This window comes from Cyprinodon tularosa, unplaced genomic scaffold (genome assembly GCF_016077235.1).
Source record: "Cyprinodon tularosa strain WSP-4 unplaced genomic scaffold, ASM1607723v1 ctg961, whole genome shotgun sequence".
Lineage (NCBI taxonomy): Eukaryota > Metazoa > Chordata > Actinopteri > Cyprinodontiformes > Cyprinodontidae > Cyprinodon > Cyprinodon tularosa.
This window is the reverse complement of record NW_024039742.1, coordinates 367,857-385,115: the sequence shown is the minus strand read 5'-3', so window position 1 is coordinate 385,115 and position 17,259 is coordinate 367,857. Positions and strand designations below refer to the sequence as shown.

The 17,259-nt window shown below is 40.1% G+C and overlaps 1 protein-coding gene across 2 annotated transcripts in view; it reads right to left on the bottom strand.

The window, feature by feature from the left end:
* The window catches only part of LOC119776871 (spermatid perinuclear RNA-binding protein-like), a 98,090-nt gene that overhangs the window by 28,396 nt on the left and 52,435 nt on the right, over positions 1–17,259 (bottom strand). For both annotated transcript variants that reach the window (XM_038275498.1, XM_038275499.1), the window contains exons 4-6: positions 15,816–15,981; positions 12,074–12,221; positions 3,255–3,373 (exon numbers count right to left, since the gene is read on the bottom strand). In XM_038275498.1, the coding sequence (XP_038131426.1) occupies positions 3,255–3,373; positions 12,074–12,221; positions 15,816–15,981 (433 nt within the window). The remainder of the gene's footprint in view (positions 1–3,254; positions 3,374–12,073; positions 12,222–15,815; positions 15,982–17,259) is intronic.

The window sequence follows — 17,259 nt, the reverse complement described above, 5'->3', positions numbered from 1 at the left end:
GCGATAAACCTGAGGCTTGGCAGGGGAAATAAAACTGGAACTGGATTGAAACTCAATCATCTGGTAAGATTAAATGTTGCTCAACAGCCAACACAGACAACCTGACCCATTTGACCTCATTTACCCTGCTATTATTCCCATTATTTTCAAGTGGTCTCGCTATAAACGTTTGTTACCTCTGATCAACACAGCCTGGCTGTATCTTTATGAAGAGTCTCTATTCTGTTTTCACTCAATTCATCAAGAAGAAAAGATTCTGCTGTCAACAATGTATAGTGCACAAAGAAAAGCAAAGATGCTTTGCAACAAAGCACAAAACATCTGGACAGATGAGACCAAAGCAGAGATATTGACCATCATGCACAGCTCACACCAAATGTTAAAGTTAATGATTTTATCAGGTTATAAGGACTACAGTAACTTAGAGGACATCTGTCAAACGTCTGAAGAGTGGTCTGGCACTTTAACACTTTTTTTGTGTTGGCAACTCAAGCATTCCATTAAATAACAGTACAAAACTGCAAAAGTTGTATTTATTATTAGCGTATACTGTACGCCTAAAAACATAACATAATTTTCTGTACCATTTAGAACAGCTATTGTGGAAGGTACAAAGCCCCCTCCTGGCTCCATAGCTGCAGGTTAGGAGGAGTCTACTGCGTGATAGAGGATATTATACTGTCCTCGTTATTCTGGGCCCATCCAAATCCTTTGATACAGTCCAGAATCAGATCGCTACAGCCAGGCAAAGGAATCGGATTGTATTAATCATTCTATGGTGTACCTCAAGTTTGGGTTTTTGGACCCTTTTCGTTGTTTTACATTTTTAAAACCGAGGTGGACTCCCCTCTTCAGGTCTGTGGAGAGTCCTTGGCTCAAGTGGAGGAGTTAAAGTATCTCGTCTTGTTCACGAGCGAGAGACGGATGGAGCGTGAGATAGGATCGGTGCGGCGCTGGCGGTGATGTCGCTGTATCAGACTGTCATCATGAAGAGGGAGCAGAGTCTGGGGGCAAAGCTCTTGATTTACTGATCGATTTATGTTTCCACCCTCACCTATGTTCAAGAGATCTGGGTAATGACCAAAAAGACAAGACTGCAAATACAAGCGGGCGAAATGAGTTTCCTTCATAGGGTGGCTGGGCGCACCCTTCGAGATTGGGTGAGGAGCTCAGTTACCCAGGAGGAGCTCGGAGTAGAGTCGTTGCTCATCCACATTGAAAAGAGCCAACTGAGGTGGCTGGTCGCCTTCCAGGTATTTCCCATTTTGCTTTTATCAGGTCTCGTGGTATGCCCAGGACACGCTGAAGGGACTATGTCTCTGAGCTGGCCTGGTGTCGCCTCGGGGTCACCTCAGAGCAGCTGGAGGTGGTGTGTGCAGATTGGGAAGTTTGAGCATCTCAGCTTAGACTGCTGCCTCTCCGACCTGGTTTTCTGTCAGCTCAGCATACTGCGTCAGGCCAGCATGCCCATAGTAATACGAATGCACAAGATGTCAGATATGCATATGCATTTACAAACGCACATGCTGGTCTGACACTATAAGTGTCAGCTCAGCATACCCATAGTAATATGCATTACATAGTGTCCTCTGTCTCCGCTATCCATAGGGAGAGCTGTTTTATTCCCTGATTTAGTCAGGTTTCTGTCGTAGTTTTGTGCATAAAACAACAAAAAAAAGTCCTTCACTAGATCCACTATACACATTAGCTTTTAAAAAATATTGCAAGTCTTATTGAAGAATTATCTAAATTTTAATGAGAATTCCTCGAGGATTTTATAGAAATTAACTTAGAAATGAAAAATTGAATGTTATAAGAAAATAAAACAAGTGGCAAACTTGTACAGCAAATTGATTATGGATTGAACCGCTCCTTTAATCCTTTCCAAAAAAGTTTAAAAAACAAACCACAGGACTTTCTTTCCAAGTTTGAAGATGTTTTGCTTCCCATCGAGGAAGCTTTTTCAATTCAAATGTCAGAAATAGCGTTAGGATGCTTTATACGATAGCCCAAAAAAGTGAAACGGGAAACAAAACAAATTCAAACTTGGAAACAAAGTCCAGTGGATTGTTTTTCAACTTTAACTTTTAACTTTTTTGGAATGACTATGGCCTGGATATCTCACATTCTTTCTCTTTGGCCAGGAGAATCTTTACCAGCACGCTCCTTTAATCCCAACATTGAACACGATTATTATTACTTTTTTTATGGGGCAACTACAACCTTCCTAGTAGTAGTCATCTTGCTCATGTTTGATTCACTTAAATTAATCTTACTTCTGCTCCACCAAGCCGTTGTATCCAAGACGACATAATGTCCAAATCAATATCATCAACTATGTATATGCTGGCCCGACGCGGTATGTTGAGCTGACAGAACACCGGCCCCAGATAAAGCGGTAGAAAATGAAATGGAACGAACAGATCTTTGAGGGTCAGGTGATATACAGGTGTTCAAATATATATCTGCAGTGGTATCATACAAATAAATAGTTCAAAAATCATATATTGTGATTTCTGGATTGTCTTTTTTAGTTGTCACTCAGTGGACATGCACCTACTATGACCCCTCCATGATTTATTAGTGGGCGAACTTGCAAAATAGCAAGGTGTTCAAATACTTATTTTACTCACTGTAAATAAAGTGTAATGAATCACCGTATTTTCCAGACTATAAGCCGCTACTTTTTCCCAAACTTTGAACCATGAGGCTTATATGAAGTTGTGGCTTTTTGGTGGATTTTTCTAACCACCAGGGAGCGGAAGTCAAAGTTGGATATCAAAGAAAATAGGGGCTAATTTTCATTTAGCACAAGCACATGCTAGCAGCAGGCACGGTGGAGAACAAATGTCTCCATGTATTTGTAGAATTCAAGCTGCCGAACCTATGAAGAGACTGTTTGCAACTCCTGCAGAGCTAAAAGAGCTGATGAAACCCCATTTTTCATTAGAAAGTATAACAGCCACGAGCCAACAAGTTAACAGGAGCTAGCAATCTTCTTTGTCCCTATGCTAATGGTAAAATGTAGAGCTCCCCCTACAGTTTTGGTGGAGGACAGTTCTGTAGATATCAGCAGCTTATAGCCCAGTGCCACTTATATATAGAAAAAAAGAATAAACATTTTTTGTGGGTGTAGCTTATCGTGAGGTGCGCTCTATAAACCAGAAAATACGGTAAGTAAACATTGGCTGCAAACGGATGAAATATTTAGATGTATTGGAAAATGAAGATGTCAGCAGTCCAGCTGAGCTCACCTGGAACCACTTGGCATGTCGCAGTGCTGCCAGAGCAGCCTGGCATTTCAGAGCGTCCAGGACATCTTCCTCCTCCTTTTCCTCACACCTCTGCTCATTTTTCTCGCGGTCGTGGTCCTCTGGAGAAACAAACAGGATGAGGCATAGACAGTGTGAACACGCCTGTGAGATAGATTAATTGGTGGCAGGATTAACTGGTTGTGGCAGCTGGAAATAGCTGATGTCTCTTATAAACTGGTGGCTTTGTCTATGCCTGTACAAAAATATTTCTAATGAAATGAACCCATTTAAGAAATTTCACAAATCCAAGTTCTCTGATGTATTGTTCACTGTGAAACAACGTATTTGAATAACCAATAATTTCAAAGCAGCAACAGCAGCTTTTGGATCTCAGGTTGGAAAATAGACTGGTGACCATAAGGAGATTAACCGGTGACACTGAAATCACGGTCAGTTACCAACAGATTATTACTGTAAGTGCAAAGTTCCATAAATTGTTTCATCGGGCATGAAAGTAGTATCTGGTCTGCACTGGCATATTGGATGAACAAGAAATTAACGACAATAATTTCAAAATAAAGTAAACATATTCCACTAACTTCCATAATCTGTAAATCAGTCAATATCAGTCTGCAGAGATCCTGGTTCGTCACCAGATCCCTAATCATTGTCATTCATAGGATTATCATAGATGTGGCTTTGTCATAAAACCTTAATGGTCTGTTTGTGAACTGGTTTTAACTGTACCAAAGGGGTGAAATGCATTTATTTAGGAGATAATTTCATCAAAAAAAAAAAAATCAGAATCACGTACCTGTTGATGCGGAAACATTACTTTTAATGTATCCACACTTGACTTTCAACGAAGTTAAAGTTAGCAGCTACTACAGCAAATTCGGTATCACACACCACGGTTGTTTAATAACAGACTTCACAAGAAGCGTGTCTACCCTCGCTCTAAAAACAACAGCATAAAGGTTGGGAATCACAGCTTCTCCACTAGGAAACTGTTTTGCAGCCTGTAGAACCAAAGGAAGATACAAAATCAATAAACAATCATATTAGCTTGTGACAAACGGGGTCCACAACACAGCTGTTTGGAGAGATTAGCTGGCTGCATGGTTGCCCGATCAAAACGCTGCGAACGTAAACAAGTGGGTCGTCATAAATGTTCTCATTTCGGGCCAAAGATCTATACAAAATGTGTATGATCTATGTGAAGAATGTGAAATATTGTGGGGAATGGAGGTTTTTGGATGGAAAAAAAACCAAAACAATTACTGTAGACAGCATCTAAAAGCATCTCAGTCTAGAGTCTATAGTATAGATCAAGTTGCGATCTAACCGGATCTGGAAGGATATGGACTGTTGAACAGTCAACACCTGACAAAATGCCAGTAGCGAGAAAATGTTTGTTCTTTTTGAGAGATACCTCCTAACATTATTTTGTGTTTTGGACAACCGACCTAGATCAGCTGGTGGCAGTTAAATATTCAGAGTCCGGTGATCATTTAAAGCATCTTTAACACATATGAGAAATTTGTGACCCCTGTTTAGTCTTACAACAGACTGGAGTCACCTTGTTAAGAAATATTTAGAAAGTGCATTCTACAGCATTGCTGTTGAGTTAAAATGAAAGCCAGATCTTTTTTCTATTACTAATCAGGAACTTTGTAAAATCTCCCTATACACATTGATTATATAGCCTGGTTGCTGAGTCTGATGCTTTTTATAACGCTAGAGCACAGCAGTATTGCCATTTGGCTGCTTTTCCACGTATCAATATATATTAAACAATATATTGACTGAATCACTACTCAAGATTTCAATCTGTTCTGCAGCGTTTTGCTGTATTCTAGCGACAAATTTTAAATATTAAAGTTGTTTCTACTTCTCCTAGAATGGAGTTGGGCTGTAAACAATTTGTACCCCCAACATGATATAAACAGCGCTTTTCAGAACAGAAAGAAAAAACACATTTTTGCTCAGCTTTTATTTTAAAGACATCATACAGAATGACAGAAAAAAGGGAAAACATTAGACTGCTAGTTGTGTCTCTGGGCCTTTATTGCACTTGACTTCTTTTACTTTTCATACAGCTTTCCGTGATTTGGCTACTCTCTGCTTTCTCTTATCACTGAGGCTCTGATACCACATCAGGACAATTTCTAAAAATATCTGTTAGCGGGTTTGCAGGGATTACTAAAACAATCAATATGCATTATTAATGCAATTAAATGCCTTTGTACCGGTGACTTCTTAACAGATTTTGTATCGATCACATAACACTTTGCAATTGCTTTCTAAGAGTCTACACGCAGTTTATTTCCTGTTAGAAAAGAGGGGTCCTGAAAAGCCACACCCACAGAGACATCTACAAATATCAGCTGTTTTCCAACTGCTGCCACCAGATGATCCCAACACCAGTTCTTCTATCATACCGGTCTGGATTATTGACACACAAACAGCAGGCAGCAATTATTAGGCGTTCCCACTGATCTGACCCATTGAGCTGTAGAAGGAGGGACGTTTGCTCCGGGAGAACAGGGATTCTCATGCACAAGGCAGGATGTTTTCAAACACCGAGGAGAGGAACCAGAGTAGATGTGACAACATGCGCGTTTACTGCTCGTCTGGAGCTTCACTGGGGATGCAGATCAGTGGCTGAATGCATGGATCACTGCAGATTAGTGCCTTATAAGTTACTGCGCAGGACACAATGATAGCATGGCAACAAAGAGCCAGATTATAAACTTAAAGTCGTAGGGAAATGGCTGTTCCAACCGTTGCATTTCCGAATTCTCCCGAGAGGTGCCCGAATTTACAAGAGCGAATAAAGTGAATGTGATCGGTCAATTATCAAGGGGGCGGGATTGTTGTGGCGGAAGATTTGGAAGCAAGTTTGGTTGTGGCTGGTGTCTCGGAAACATCTTGCTAACCAGTTAGCAACTCAGTGCTAGTACTGTAGGTTCCCAATGGGAAATTCCATTGGGACCAAGTAGCACTAAATTGGTGACAGAGAAACGCCACTGTCAAGGAACGCTATGGACAAAGGAAACATGCAAGAGGAGGAGAGTTTAGTGTCGCCGGCTGTGGATGAGTCTCCTCTGTCAAACATTTTTTATTTAGAGGAGGAAAGCAGGGATGAAGTTGTTGTGGAAGAGGACGCCAGGGCGGCAGAAGCGTGGTTTGGTGTAGAAGGCTTACAGCCGTACATGTTTGAGCCCTTGCAAGGCAAGGCAAGGCAAGGCAAATTTATTTGTATAGCACAATTCAGTACAAAGACAATGCAAAGTGCTTTACATGATTAAACGCTGCCAGTTCTGTTAGCTCTACGCCTGCCGAAGACACAGACGTCCATCCCTGTGAACACTGTGACGGAACTCAATGGGAAAGGAAATTATTCTTATTTCTTATTCCAACCGTTGCATATAGTTGCTGTGATAGATGAATCAAGATGCTATAACCAAAAAAATCTGATTGAAAGATGACCGTTGATATATGATTGGCCAAATTGGGGTGTACAAGTTGACGTATAACTAACTGGCCTGCATAAAATACCGAAAAAAACAATCAAGATTTTAAGACAGGAATTTTTTTTTTAATAGAAATTTTTTTAAATTTTGGTGCCATATAGTCTGATAAAGAGTACATTTATATACATGTTTAAGCCAGAATGATTTGACATTTAAATGTGATTCCCTACAACTTTAATGTTTTAAACTAGAAGCAGTAGAAGCTTAGAAATATTGGCTCAGGAGTTCCTGAGGAGAAACAATCTTCCAGCTCCACGGTTTTCTGGAGCGCCATGCTGATTTATTCAGTCCTGCAGTGTCGCTCAGATGTTTATATGTGACTGAAATGATCTCCCCACATTGGGGTCCTGTGAGGAGTACGGCTGCAGAAGAAGAGTCTCATAAACATCTGAGAGTGAGAACACCACCCTGGAAAGAAAAAGTAGGCTGTTTGTTTCCGGGAGCAGGAAGGGGAAGGAAAGCCCGCTGTGGGAAGTTGGAGAGGACAGAAAAAAAGAGGAACAGACTGCGAACCACAATGCACAGATCAGCACCAAGTGCAGGGATTTAAAAATAATGATGAGGATTCGCCTAGGAAACACCATGATTTTAAAGAATGTAAAAAGTGTCTTAATTTTGTCTTTAATGAGCCTGAGTTTCTCTGATCCTCTGCAAGGTCAGGGAACTGGTCTGTGTGTGTGGTTTAGCAGCCTGTTACTGCACAGATTTTAGTCAAAGCTGAACACAATGGAAAAGATGGAGAACAAATCAAGGAGCTGATGAGAGACGCAGGTTTTCATCCTGACTCACTCCTCCAAGACCAAGGACTGCAGGCTCTCATGGTCTGCCTGGGACCGCCAGGTTAAAGAATCATAAACGCTCCCCCCGAAACTAAAGAAGCAATCAAGGTCTTTACAAATAAATCTGTAACAGAACCTTCAGGTTTCTTAAAGCTTCCATTAACTCAAATTCAAGGGTTTTAAAACACTAAGTATAAACACTAAAACATAATTTCATCTCTTCCTCTTTATTTCAAGACAATATGACAGAATAATATTATCTTTGAATACTTAGATCATAAAATAGATTTTACTTCATCCACAACTCACAATCTTCCCATCGCTGTGGTCGTCTCTGCTGCTTGTGGCCATTTTTTACAACGGCTTTATTTCCACTCACCTTTTCCCTAATGTGCTTAGATACAGTTTTCAGAAAGTAAATCCATCCATCGGGGATAAGAGCTCAAATACACTTCTGTCAGATAGTCATGGTCTACAATAGCTTCTATCCAAACAGTGTCAATCTAAACAATGATAATTGGTGCTTTATCTGTGGCTCCTCTTGTAAAAATGTGAAAATTTTGTAAGAAATCATTACCAATTTAAAAAATCCCTCCTGTGGTCACCAGATCTTCACAATGTAATGCTGCTTGAAATGCAAATTAATTTAGAGCTATGATCTTTAAACTGTACTTTTTAACTTAATCTCAAAAGAGTCTATTTGCACCATTCTAATGAGTGAACATGAAGACAATAAATGATATCAACTTTCCCTCAGGTTGTAATTTCCAGCATTTGCAGCCAGAGGCAGGCTGGCAGCATTAAAGTGCAGATAAAATCAGTAAAACTTTCAGATAAAAACTATACGTCAGCTGGGAGGAAATAAGGAAGGGGTGTCATCACAGAAAGGGAATTAAAGTTTGAATCCAAACTCAGTTTATTATTGGCCAAAAACATTAGGAGCCACATAGCCTGATAAACCAGACTAAATGTGAGGTTAAATGTGTAATTTAGTTTGGCCCCGATGAATGAGACATCGGAAGACTGATGATGAGAACAACCTGTTGCTTTTCAAACCATGTCTGTTCCTATTGGCCAACGCTCCGACCAATGAGTGCAACTGACTGTGCTGTAGTTAGCGCGACAGAAAGATTGTGGGGGAGTGTAAATAAACAGCCTGTCTGTAAAATGGCAAATACATTCCTCTCAAAAATTAATGAGAGTAGAGCCTCTTCCTGCTCATGTTTCAACAAAAACACCAAGTCTAATCCTTCCAAAACTGATTTCAAAGCTGAGTCAAACGAGAATGTTCAATAGTTGTTCCCATCTTCCTTGTTGTGCTTTCTCCAGCATCGCGCAGCTTTGTCGTCCCGCCCTCAAACTCCCGCCCGCTTTGCATCCAGAAATTCAAAACAAATCTCTGCGTTGTGATTGGCCCGTCAGTTCTAGGGCCTGGGGCATTAATCATGGGTAGACCACTCGCAGGCAAAAATAATTTTTGGCCACTGCGGATGGGGCTAGTTTACTAGGCTAGGGGCCACATGTGGCTCTAGAGCTTCAATTTTATTTTTGTTGATTAGCAAATAATTTAAATGAAAAAATATTGAATTACGTTATGAATAAATGAAGTGTAAATATTTGTTTACAATTTATTTTGTGTTGTGCAATTAAAGCAAAAGTAAATAGCTGTTTTTGGAGAGAAACATGCATTTAGATTAAACAACTAATTCATAAATTAGTGGAGATGCAGATTGAAGGAATGAAACAACGAAGATTCTTTTTTTTTTAAAGGAGCATTACACAAATCTAAAGGTTAAATCTTTCCTTCTTTCTTTCCTTTTTTCTTTTACATGTTCTAAAAATTGTCCAAAGTTCCTCTGTTTACCACAGTTTGCTCCATGTTATCGCTCATAGGAGACCATCCAGGTTGGATTCTCATACCGTTAGTGTGGGGACGACGCGCTGCGCCTCTCCTTCACTTGGCTACTTTGTTAAATCTCTGCCACCATTAATAGTTAATGAGAGAACAAGAAACCAGCCCCAACTTCAACTAAAACCCCATCACAGGCTCCACATAAGTGTAAGAAAATATAATTTGTCCAGTGCAACGGAAAAAAAAAAGAAGCCAAACTGGAGTCTGATCTGGATAGAATAAGACGTGAGTAAATATTACGTTAGCTTGTTACATATGAGATCTGCTTTGGGATTAGCACTCTTGCTGCTATGTTGAGATTAAACCTCTAAATAACAGAGTGCATTTTTTTTTTACTCTTCTTCCATATGCACAACCCCAAGCCAGGAACGTGCACAGATAGACACTAGGTGGTGCTAGATTTCCTCCCCTTTTCATTCCCAACCAAAAAAGTGCTGTTTTTACATAAAAAAAAAAAAAAAAACAGTGTAGCTTTAGTGTATGGCGCTTTTCCTAATTTTAATAACTTTTGCCAAAAATGCTAACTTTTATACTTTTGCACCCCCTCTCGCCTCATCCACCCACCAAACTTTGAATGGTTTGAAATGGTTATTTATTTTATAGACACTGCTGTTTCATTATACTGTGTTCTGTTGTTACCAATCTTATTGTGAAGCCAACCTGCAGAGTGTTCAACATTATTAAAGATGTTTATCAGACAGAGTATGGCTATTAATTTAAAATAGGCTACATAAATGATGTTTAAGCTGTGTGCGTAATAAACACTGCTAGCACAGCTAGCTGTGCTATGTGGCACACTAAGTGCCCTTTTTTCCCACTTGAAAACTGGTTCCCCCAAAATTTCTGTGCACGGCACTGACCCTAGCAGTGGCTCCATTACAAATGTAAACAAAACTATCTTGGTATTCTGCTAATTTAAAAAACGCAAAGTTTTGCAACCTCAGAATTTTCATTAAATAACAAATACAATAAAAATTGCAAGTGAATATGTTTGTTCATGTGATAACTCAAAAAACATGGCAGCAGTGGATGTAAACACAGGAGCTCTAGTGGGCGCCATCATCCTTCACCTGCTTTCTTTCTTCTTTTTACAAAGCAGTAAGGTTAAAAAAAAAATGCAAATCCCTTTATTGTCCCACAGTGGGGAAATAATCTCTCTGCATTTAACCTATCCCCTTTGGGAGTAGTGGGCTGCCATTGTGTGGCCCCAGGTGTGGGGTTAGCGGTCTTGCTCAGGAACCCAGAGTGCAGGCTGTGGGGATTGAACCGGGTTTCTGCAACCTTCTCAGAGCACAAACACACTGCTCTAATCACTAGGCCAGTAGATCAGGTGACTCGTGTGATTTAAAAAAAAGCTCTCAAGAAAATGAGATCTGTTCCATTGCAGTTTTGCAAAATGTATCAATTTTGACCCTAACCATAAAGACATTTTCGTGAAATGGTTGCAGTGCTTCCATTTAGCATTTATTTTTGTAATGAAATTTGCACAATTTGATGGTGAATGGAAACGCAGGTACTGGTGTCATTTTAACTTGTCACCAGAGGGGGGCAACAGTCTGCTAAAACTGCAAAGTTATACTACGCTCCTTTAACAATCACTGATGCCTCATGGCTCTGAACTGAATAATACAACGATTAGCACATACTAATGATTAGCTGCAAACATACAGTCAGAATATTCATGAATAGGGATATGAATAAGATCTGTTAGTCTTGTAAAATATCCTGGGAGAATGTCGGCTAAGAATTTAGATTATATAAATGTGAACATGCATTTAAAAAAGCATCAATAATCCTGGTGGTGCTGTCATAAACCTGTAAGTTTATAGGCTTTAAACATTCTTACATGTATGAAAAATAATCCGTCTTTTATTATTTAGAACCAGAACATTTTAAACCTGCCGCAGACTTAGAAACAACCAGTATATCTCACTTCTTGTTTGTCTCAGAATGCTGAACTTGAAGGAAAATCAATCGTTTTTTCTGCCTCTCTTCACTCTGCAGGCGTTCTTTGGAGCTGTTAGCCGGGACTTTTTCTTACTATCTGTATAAAAGTTGGACCTAAACGTTCCTGCTGGGAGCAGAGATATAGACGAGGCTTATTGTTTTGTAATGACAGCATTTCTGCTCTGACTCACCTATCCTCTATTTTTAATTTGAATCTCCTCCGTAAACAGAGAAAATGGCAAACCTCCAAAATTTCCGGTCATTTTTTTCCACAGCTGCTCTCGTATCAGATAGATGCAGTTCAGCTTAAAAATGGATCTTTGCTCTGAATCCAATCAGTGAATCCGTCCCAAACAGAGCCGCAGGGTGGAACAGGATTCCACCTGAGAGGGACGTCTCCTTTCTCCATCAATCTAAACCAAACAGATCCTCTCAGGATATCATCCCTGCCTGTCCATCTGCTATTTCCACCACACTTGACCCAGATCCATATCCTCCCAGCTCGCCTCTCAGTTTTCAGTCCTCTTCATGCATCATCACCCTTTCCTGTCCTACTCAGGTTTTACCTTCCTACTCTCCAATATCCCAGCACATCCCTCTGATGTGATCAGACAGAAAGGCAGATAAAAGAGGTGGGCTAAATACCTTCTGCTTCTGTGGAGCTGTGTTCCTCCCTCATGGCTAATGAGGAGAGGGTGATCTTCAGGGTCAGCCGGGGGTCTTTGGTGCTGCACACCTGGATCGCCGCCTCAGAGAGACACGACCGAACTTCATATCCGTCCTCGGTCATAGTCTGTAAAAAAGAGCTGCATCGTTAATGCTAAGTTCTGAGAAGAAAACACTGCTCAACCTTCATCTGATAAGTTTCAGTGTTTTTTTTTTTATTACTAATTTGAGGGTAAATAGTTTTACAGATTGCTTTAAAATCAATTGCTTAACATTATGTATTCTGACCAAATGTTTCCTGGACAAGAAATGATGATAATAGTGAAAAAAAAGCAGAGAAAGTGTGATCCTTTGATCATGTGGGGGGGTCTATATCATCCCACATTAACTTTTCTTTAACATTTAATTTGTGTTTTTTCTATCCTTCATAAAAACCCCACCCTTGATTCATGAATGACTGTGTAATCCCCTAAACCAGGGGTAACCAATTAAAAATCAGCAGGGTCCGAATAAAGAAAATCATCAACCAGTAAAGGTCTGGAGACATTTTTAATTATAATCCATTATTTTAGACAGCATTTAACACGAACATTAAATTAGGTGTTTATGTTTAGGTGTTTTCATCCATGTTATACTTTGAATTTTTAAATAAAGAAATATTTAAAAAACACAACATTTTTCCATTTTTAAATCTAAAGTGTTTTTTGAAGTAGAGAACAACAATCGTTCAGTTTGGTATATAGACAATTTCCGGATTCACATATTTTATTGTTTTCTTTTCTATGTCTTAATGAGAGCAGTGGGCTTTAGGCTGCCCTGCAAGGCTTTAAACCTGGGTTTGAATGGAGACTAAGCCATTCTCAAGCAGATATCAAGGTGCTCATTTTGAGCCTGGATCCATATTCATTTTTGATTCTGTTCATGGTGGAGAATCCTGCTTCACAGCAGCAGGTTGAGCCAAAAATACTCAAAATGTGCAGGATCATCTTTGAGCACCATTTCACTTTTCTTTCACCAGTTCACCACAGTTCTTCCAGCAGTCCACACTTTCTCTGCTCTCTTTTTCTCGCCGTCTTCTCCTTCATTCCAATCGCCCGGCTTGCAGCAGGTTTGCCTGCTGTCTAAAAGTTGCTTGCAGCAAAAACCCAGACTGACAGCAGCTCATTGGCTAATCTGTATCACGTGTAGCCTGGTACCGGATGTTCTGGAGCGCTTTACCATGTTAACAGGAGAAGCGGCACAAGTGAAGTTAGACACTGTCATCGGACAACATTTGGTAATTTATAAATGTTTTAAATCAGGTTGGGTCCGGATTAGCCAGCAGGTGGGTCCAGATCTGATGATCTGCCAAAGGAATTAGTATTTTTAGACTTAGCATCAGATGATTAGATATTATGCACTTTAAATAATAGACTGCGGTTGTTTTTTCTTATTTTAAATCTAAATTGTCTCATTCCATTGGCAAAGTGTCAACATTTTCTGTTCAAATCAAGAAAAAATGCACTAATTTCAAGAAAAATTGACTTGTTTAGATTTCAATTTTTTTACAGTGTGACCTCTGCTCTAAATCCTTCTGTCTGAGTAGCAGCTCCTCAGTGTCCAGGAAAGCGAGTGGCTGTGAATATTTTATGTGGAGCCGTGATTATCCAGCTCCTCCTGGAAGCACCTAACTTGACAGCACTGCACCTGCCCACTTTCTCCAACCAGTGGGCTCTGATGTAAGGCAGAGCCAGATCATTTCTGCTCAATGTTTAGACCAAGTGGCTCTTTTGACCTGATCTAATCTGCACAGTGAAAGCAGACAGCGTAACATCGTGAAATGGGCACCACCCTAACAGAGTGATAACATTGCAGTGGAGCACAGTGTGTTTTTCACCTGGGTGGAAAAATAACATCAGGAAACAACTAATACCTCAAAATAAATGAATATATGTGGCAGATATATATCCATAGTAGTCTTTGGGAGTCTTAAAAAAAGCAGGATATCAAACCTTTAAGTATCCTTTAGTGATTATATTAAACTGAAAAAAAGCATTTAATAAGGCAGGTTAGTGAAGTAAAGCCTAGCTTTATGCGACCCGTTCTAAAGGCTGGAAAGATTTCCTGAGCTACGGAGCCATAAACCCGCCTGAGTTTCCTCACTTCTTCATTCCAAAATGTTTGTCATTTTTAACAAAACAGTCCTATCAGACTGTTTATCAACTGCAAGTTTTACCAGGTCTAACTTTTTTAAAGCTGTACAATAATTACAGCTCTGAATAAAAATGATGGAAATGGGAAAATCTGAAAAGTTAAACAGCATATATCAAACAACAGGTTTGCGTTGAATTCTATAAAAACAAAAGAAAGAAAAAAGGAATGGGATGTCAGCAACAGACTCATTGTTCTCTGCAGCTTCCTTCATGCTGGATCTGCCAGTTTGTCCGTTTCTTTCAGTGGTGTTTCATCTACAGTCTCTCTATCAGGTGAAATGGCTCCATCCATCAGCCTGTCACTCTGCAGGTAGCTGCAGGAAATGGGATCTTCAGATGGCTTCCTCCTTTGATGAGGAAGCACAAACAGCAGCTGTGGGGAGTAATTAACCAAGATGAGGTCACAGGAAGCACCTTCAGCCTCTGAACGGCAGCACTGACTTTGCCAGTGGGACCTGAGTGTCAGGTGGCAGTCCTCTGATGAAATGATCCGTCTGAGTTGGTTTGCGTGAACTCTGAGCTCTGGGAAGCTCTACAGTGACAATAGGGATATTAAATCATTGTTTGCCAGGGTGCGGTGTGGTAGAGCAGGTGACAGAAATATGAAGGCTTTTAGTCCTCGACTCGACTCCCTGATCTCTGCTGCAAGTCTTCCCTCCATCTCTCTCTGCAGCTATACTGTCTAAAATATTAAGAATAAAGGCCATACAATCTTAAAAGTATAACTAAATTAATTGCTGACATTTTTGCTGATGCTGCAGGCAAATTTTGACTGTTTTGTACACAACTAACCTCAAAGTAATTCATCATCCAGGGCCGACAGAAGAAAGCCGATGGATATATTTTTTTTTTAGGGGGGATGTTAACTAGAATTAGATTAATGCATTAGATTTTCACACTTGGTTTCTCCTCCATACCTAGCATTTCTGCAGCAGACAGAGCCTGCAAAGGACAGTGTCAACACTGTAAATAAGAGGCTGAGTTTACCGTGGGGAGGAGCTCATTGCTGCTGCGTTTCTACACAGGAGAGACATGTTTTCCTTCGTATAATAAAAACACATTCTTCTTTTCAACAGGGAGCATTCAGGCCAGCTCATTAGCCACGCGCAACATGACAACGCAAAATGGAGAGATCACAACACTCACTGTTCTGTTTGGATACACTATTTTTTCCGCTAGTTCATAAAATAGAAATAAGATTTCTAAAAAAAAATGTATTTTATTGCAGTTCTGCTTTTTAAGACTTGTAGCCACTGTGATCCAGTAGTTCTGTAACAGGAAGGAGAGGTGCTGTATCAAATCAAATCAGGACTGACTGCAGATTTTTTCAAAAAACAAAAAAAAGAAAGCAATCCGATCCTTTCGCAGGTTAATAACTTGCAGCAGTAGCTTCACTAACTTTCATTTAAAGACATACATCTCGTTTTTCCTCTTAATCCTGGTCTCTTTTCATGTCCAGTCTATAAACCTTCTGCAGCTTTGGAGACAGGATTTTGTTACCAGCGTGTTGAAGGTGTGGTTGACGTTACCTGGATCTGTAGGGGAAGGTTGGCGCTGATGGTGTACAGCAGCAGCTTGGTGGGCTTCTCTCTGCACATCAGAACCAGCTCCAGGTTCATGTCGCCTTTAATCAGCAGACCTTTGGCCACCAGGCCAACCCGTGTCACCCCGCACAGCACCGATGTACCTTCAGATCTGAGGGCGGGGGGAAGGATTATCAGATGCTACTGATGGTGGAAAACAGTCAGTCAGTCAGAAAATGAGTCCTGAGCTACATTGTTTAACATTTAACAGCCTAAAAACTGAATTAACCAACTGAATGCAACAATTTAAAAAAGCAAAGTTTACACTTCCTACACCGCAAAAATGATCTGAAAATAAGTAAAAAAAATCTTAAATTATGTGTATTTACTAGGCGTGTAAATCACATCCATCATGGCGATTCCATTCAGTATCGATTTCCTGACCCAACGATTAGATTATTTTCGATACTCAAGAATACACCACGATTCGATTCGATTAATCGATGAATCAGTTAAAAAAAAAATTTTTATTATTATTTTTACACCTTACAGGCTAAACAAAGTTTCAAGTTTGAAATAAATCAACGAAAGCTGTAATATCGTTATGCATTTTTTTTTAGAAACAACAGCAAATAACAGAAGTAGAAAAGTTGCATCAAAAAAAGATAAGATTTCAGTGCAATGAGTTCAATGCAATACCTCGGCTCCAGAGTGTCGACGTCACCGCCCCCTTGAGCGACGCTCCGCTGCTCCTCTCCCAGATTGTAGCTGACCGCAAACAGTGCAGCAGACAGGAGGCCGGCTAGTTTTGTTTTTATGACCGAAATTGCGGAAAACAACTCGTGGAGTTTGACCTGCTAGAAGAGCGAGGTGCGCGAGAACGCTGGGACCCTTTTTCCAGCTGGATCTCCGCTCTTTTTGTCCCTCCATCGTCGGACTAGACTCGCCCCCACTTCCTCACCGCCTTGGCCGTATCTAGACCCACAGTGTGTAGCACAGACCACGCTTCAATATTGAGCATAATTTAAAAATGTCTGTGTCAAGCTTACTGCAACACACTGCTGTAAGAGTATAACCAGGAAGGTTTAGCGGCACCGCAGCACGGGAGGAGAATTACGCCCAGGAGCGAATGGATAAAAATAGACCGGAGGGAAAAAAAAAACATGAATCAATTATCTTGCGGACGTGTCGATGCATCGGATCGTCGGCTTATGGATCGATGCATCGATACAAAACGATTATTATTTACACCCCTAGTATTTACACTTAATTTTAGTAGGTAAAGAAGATGATCTGCAGATGGAATGAGTATTTTTACACTTAAAATAAAATAATTAGAAAATATGCACTTGAAATAAGAGACTGCAATTGTTTTTTTTTTTTTTTTAAATGTAAATCGTCTTGTTCCATTGGCAAATGTCTCACTTACCTTCTCAATTCAAGACATAAC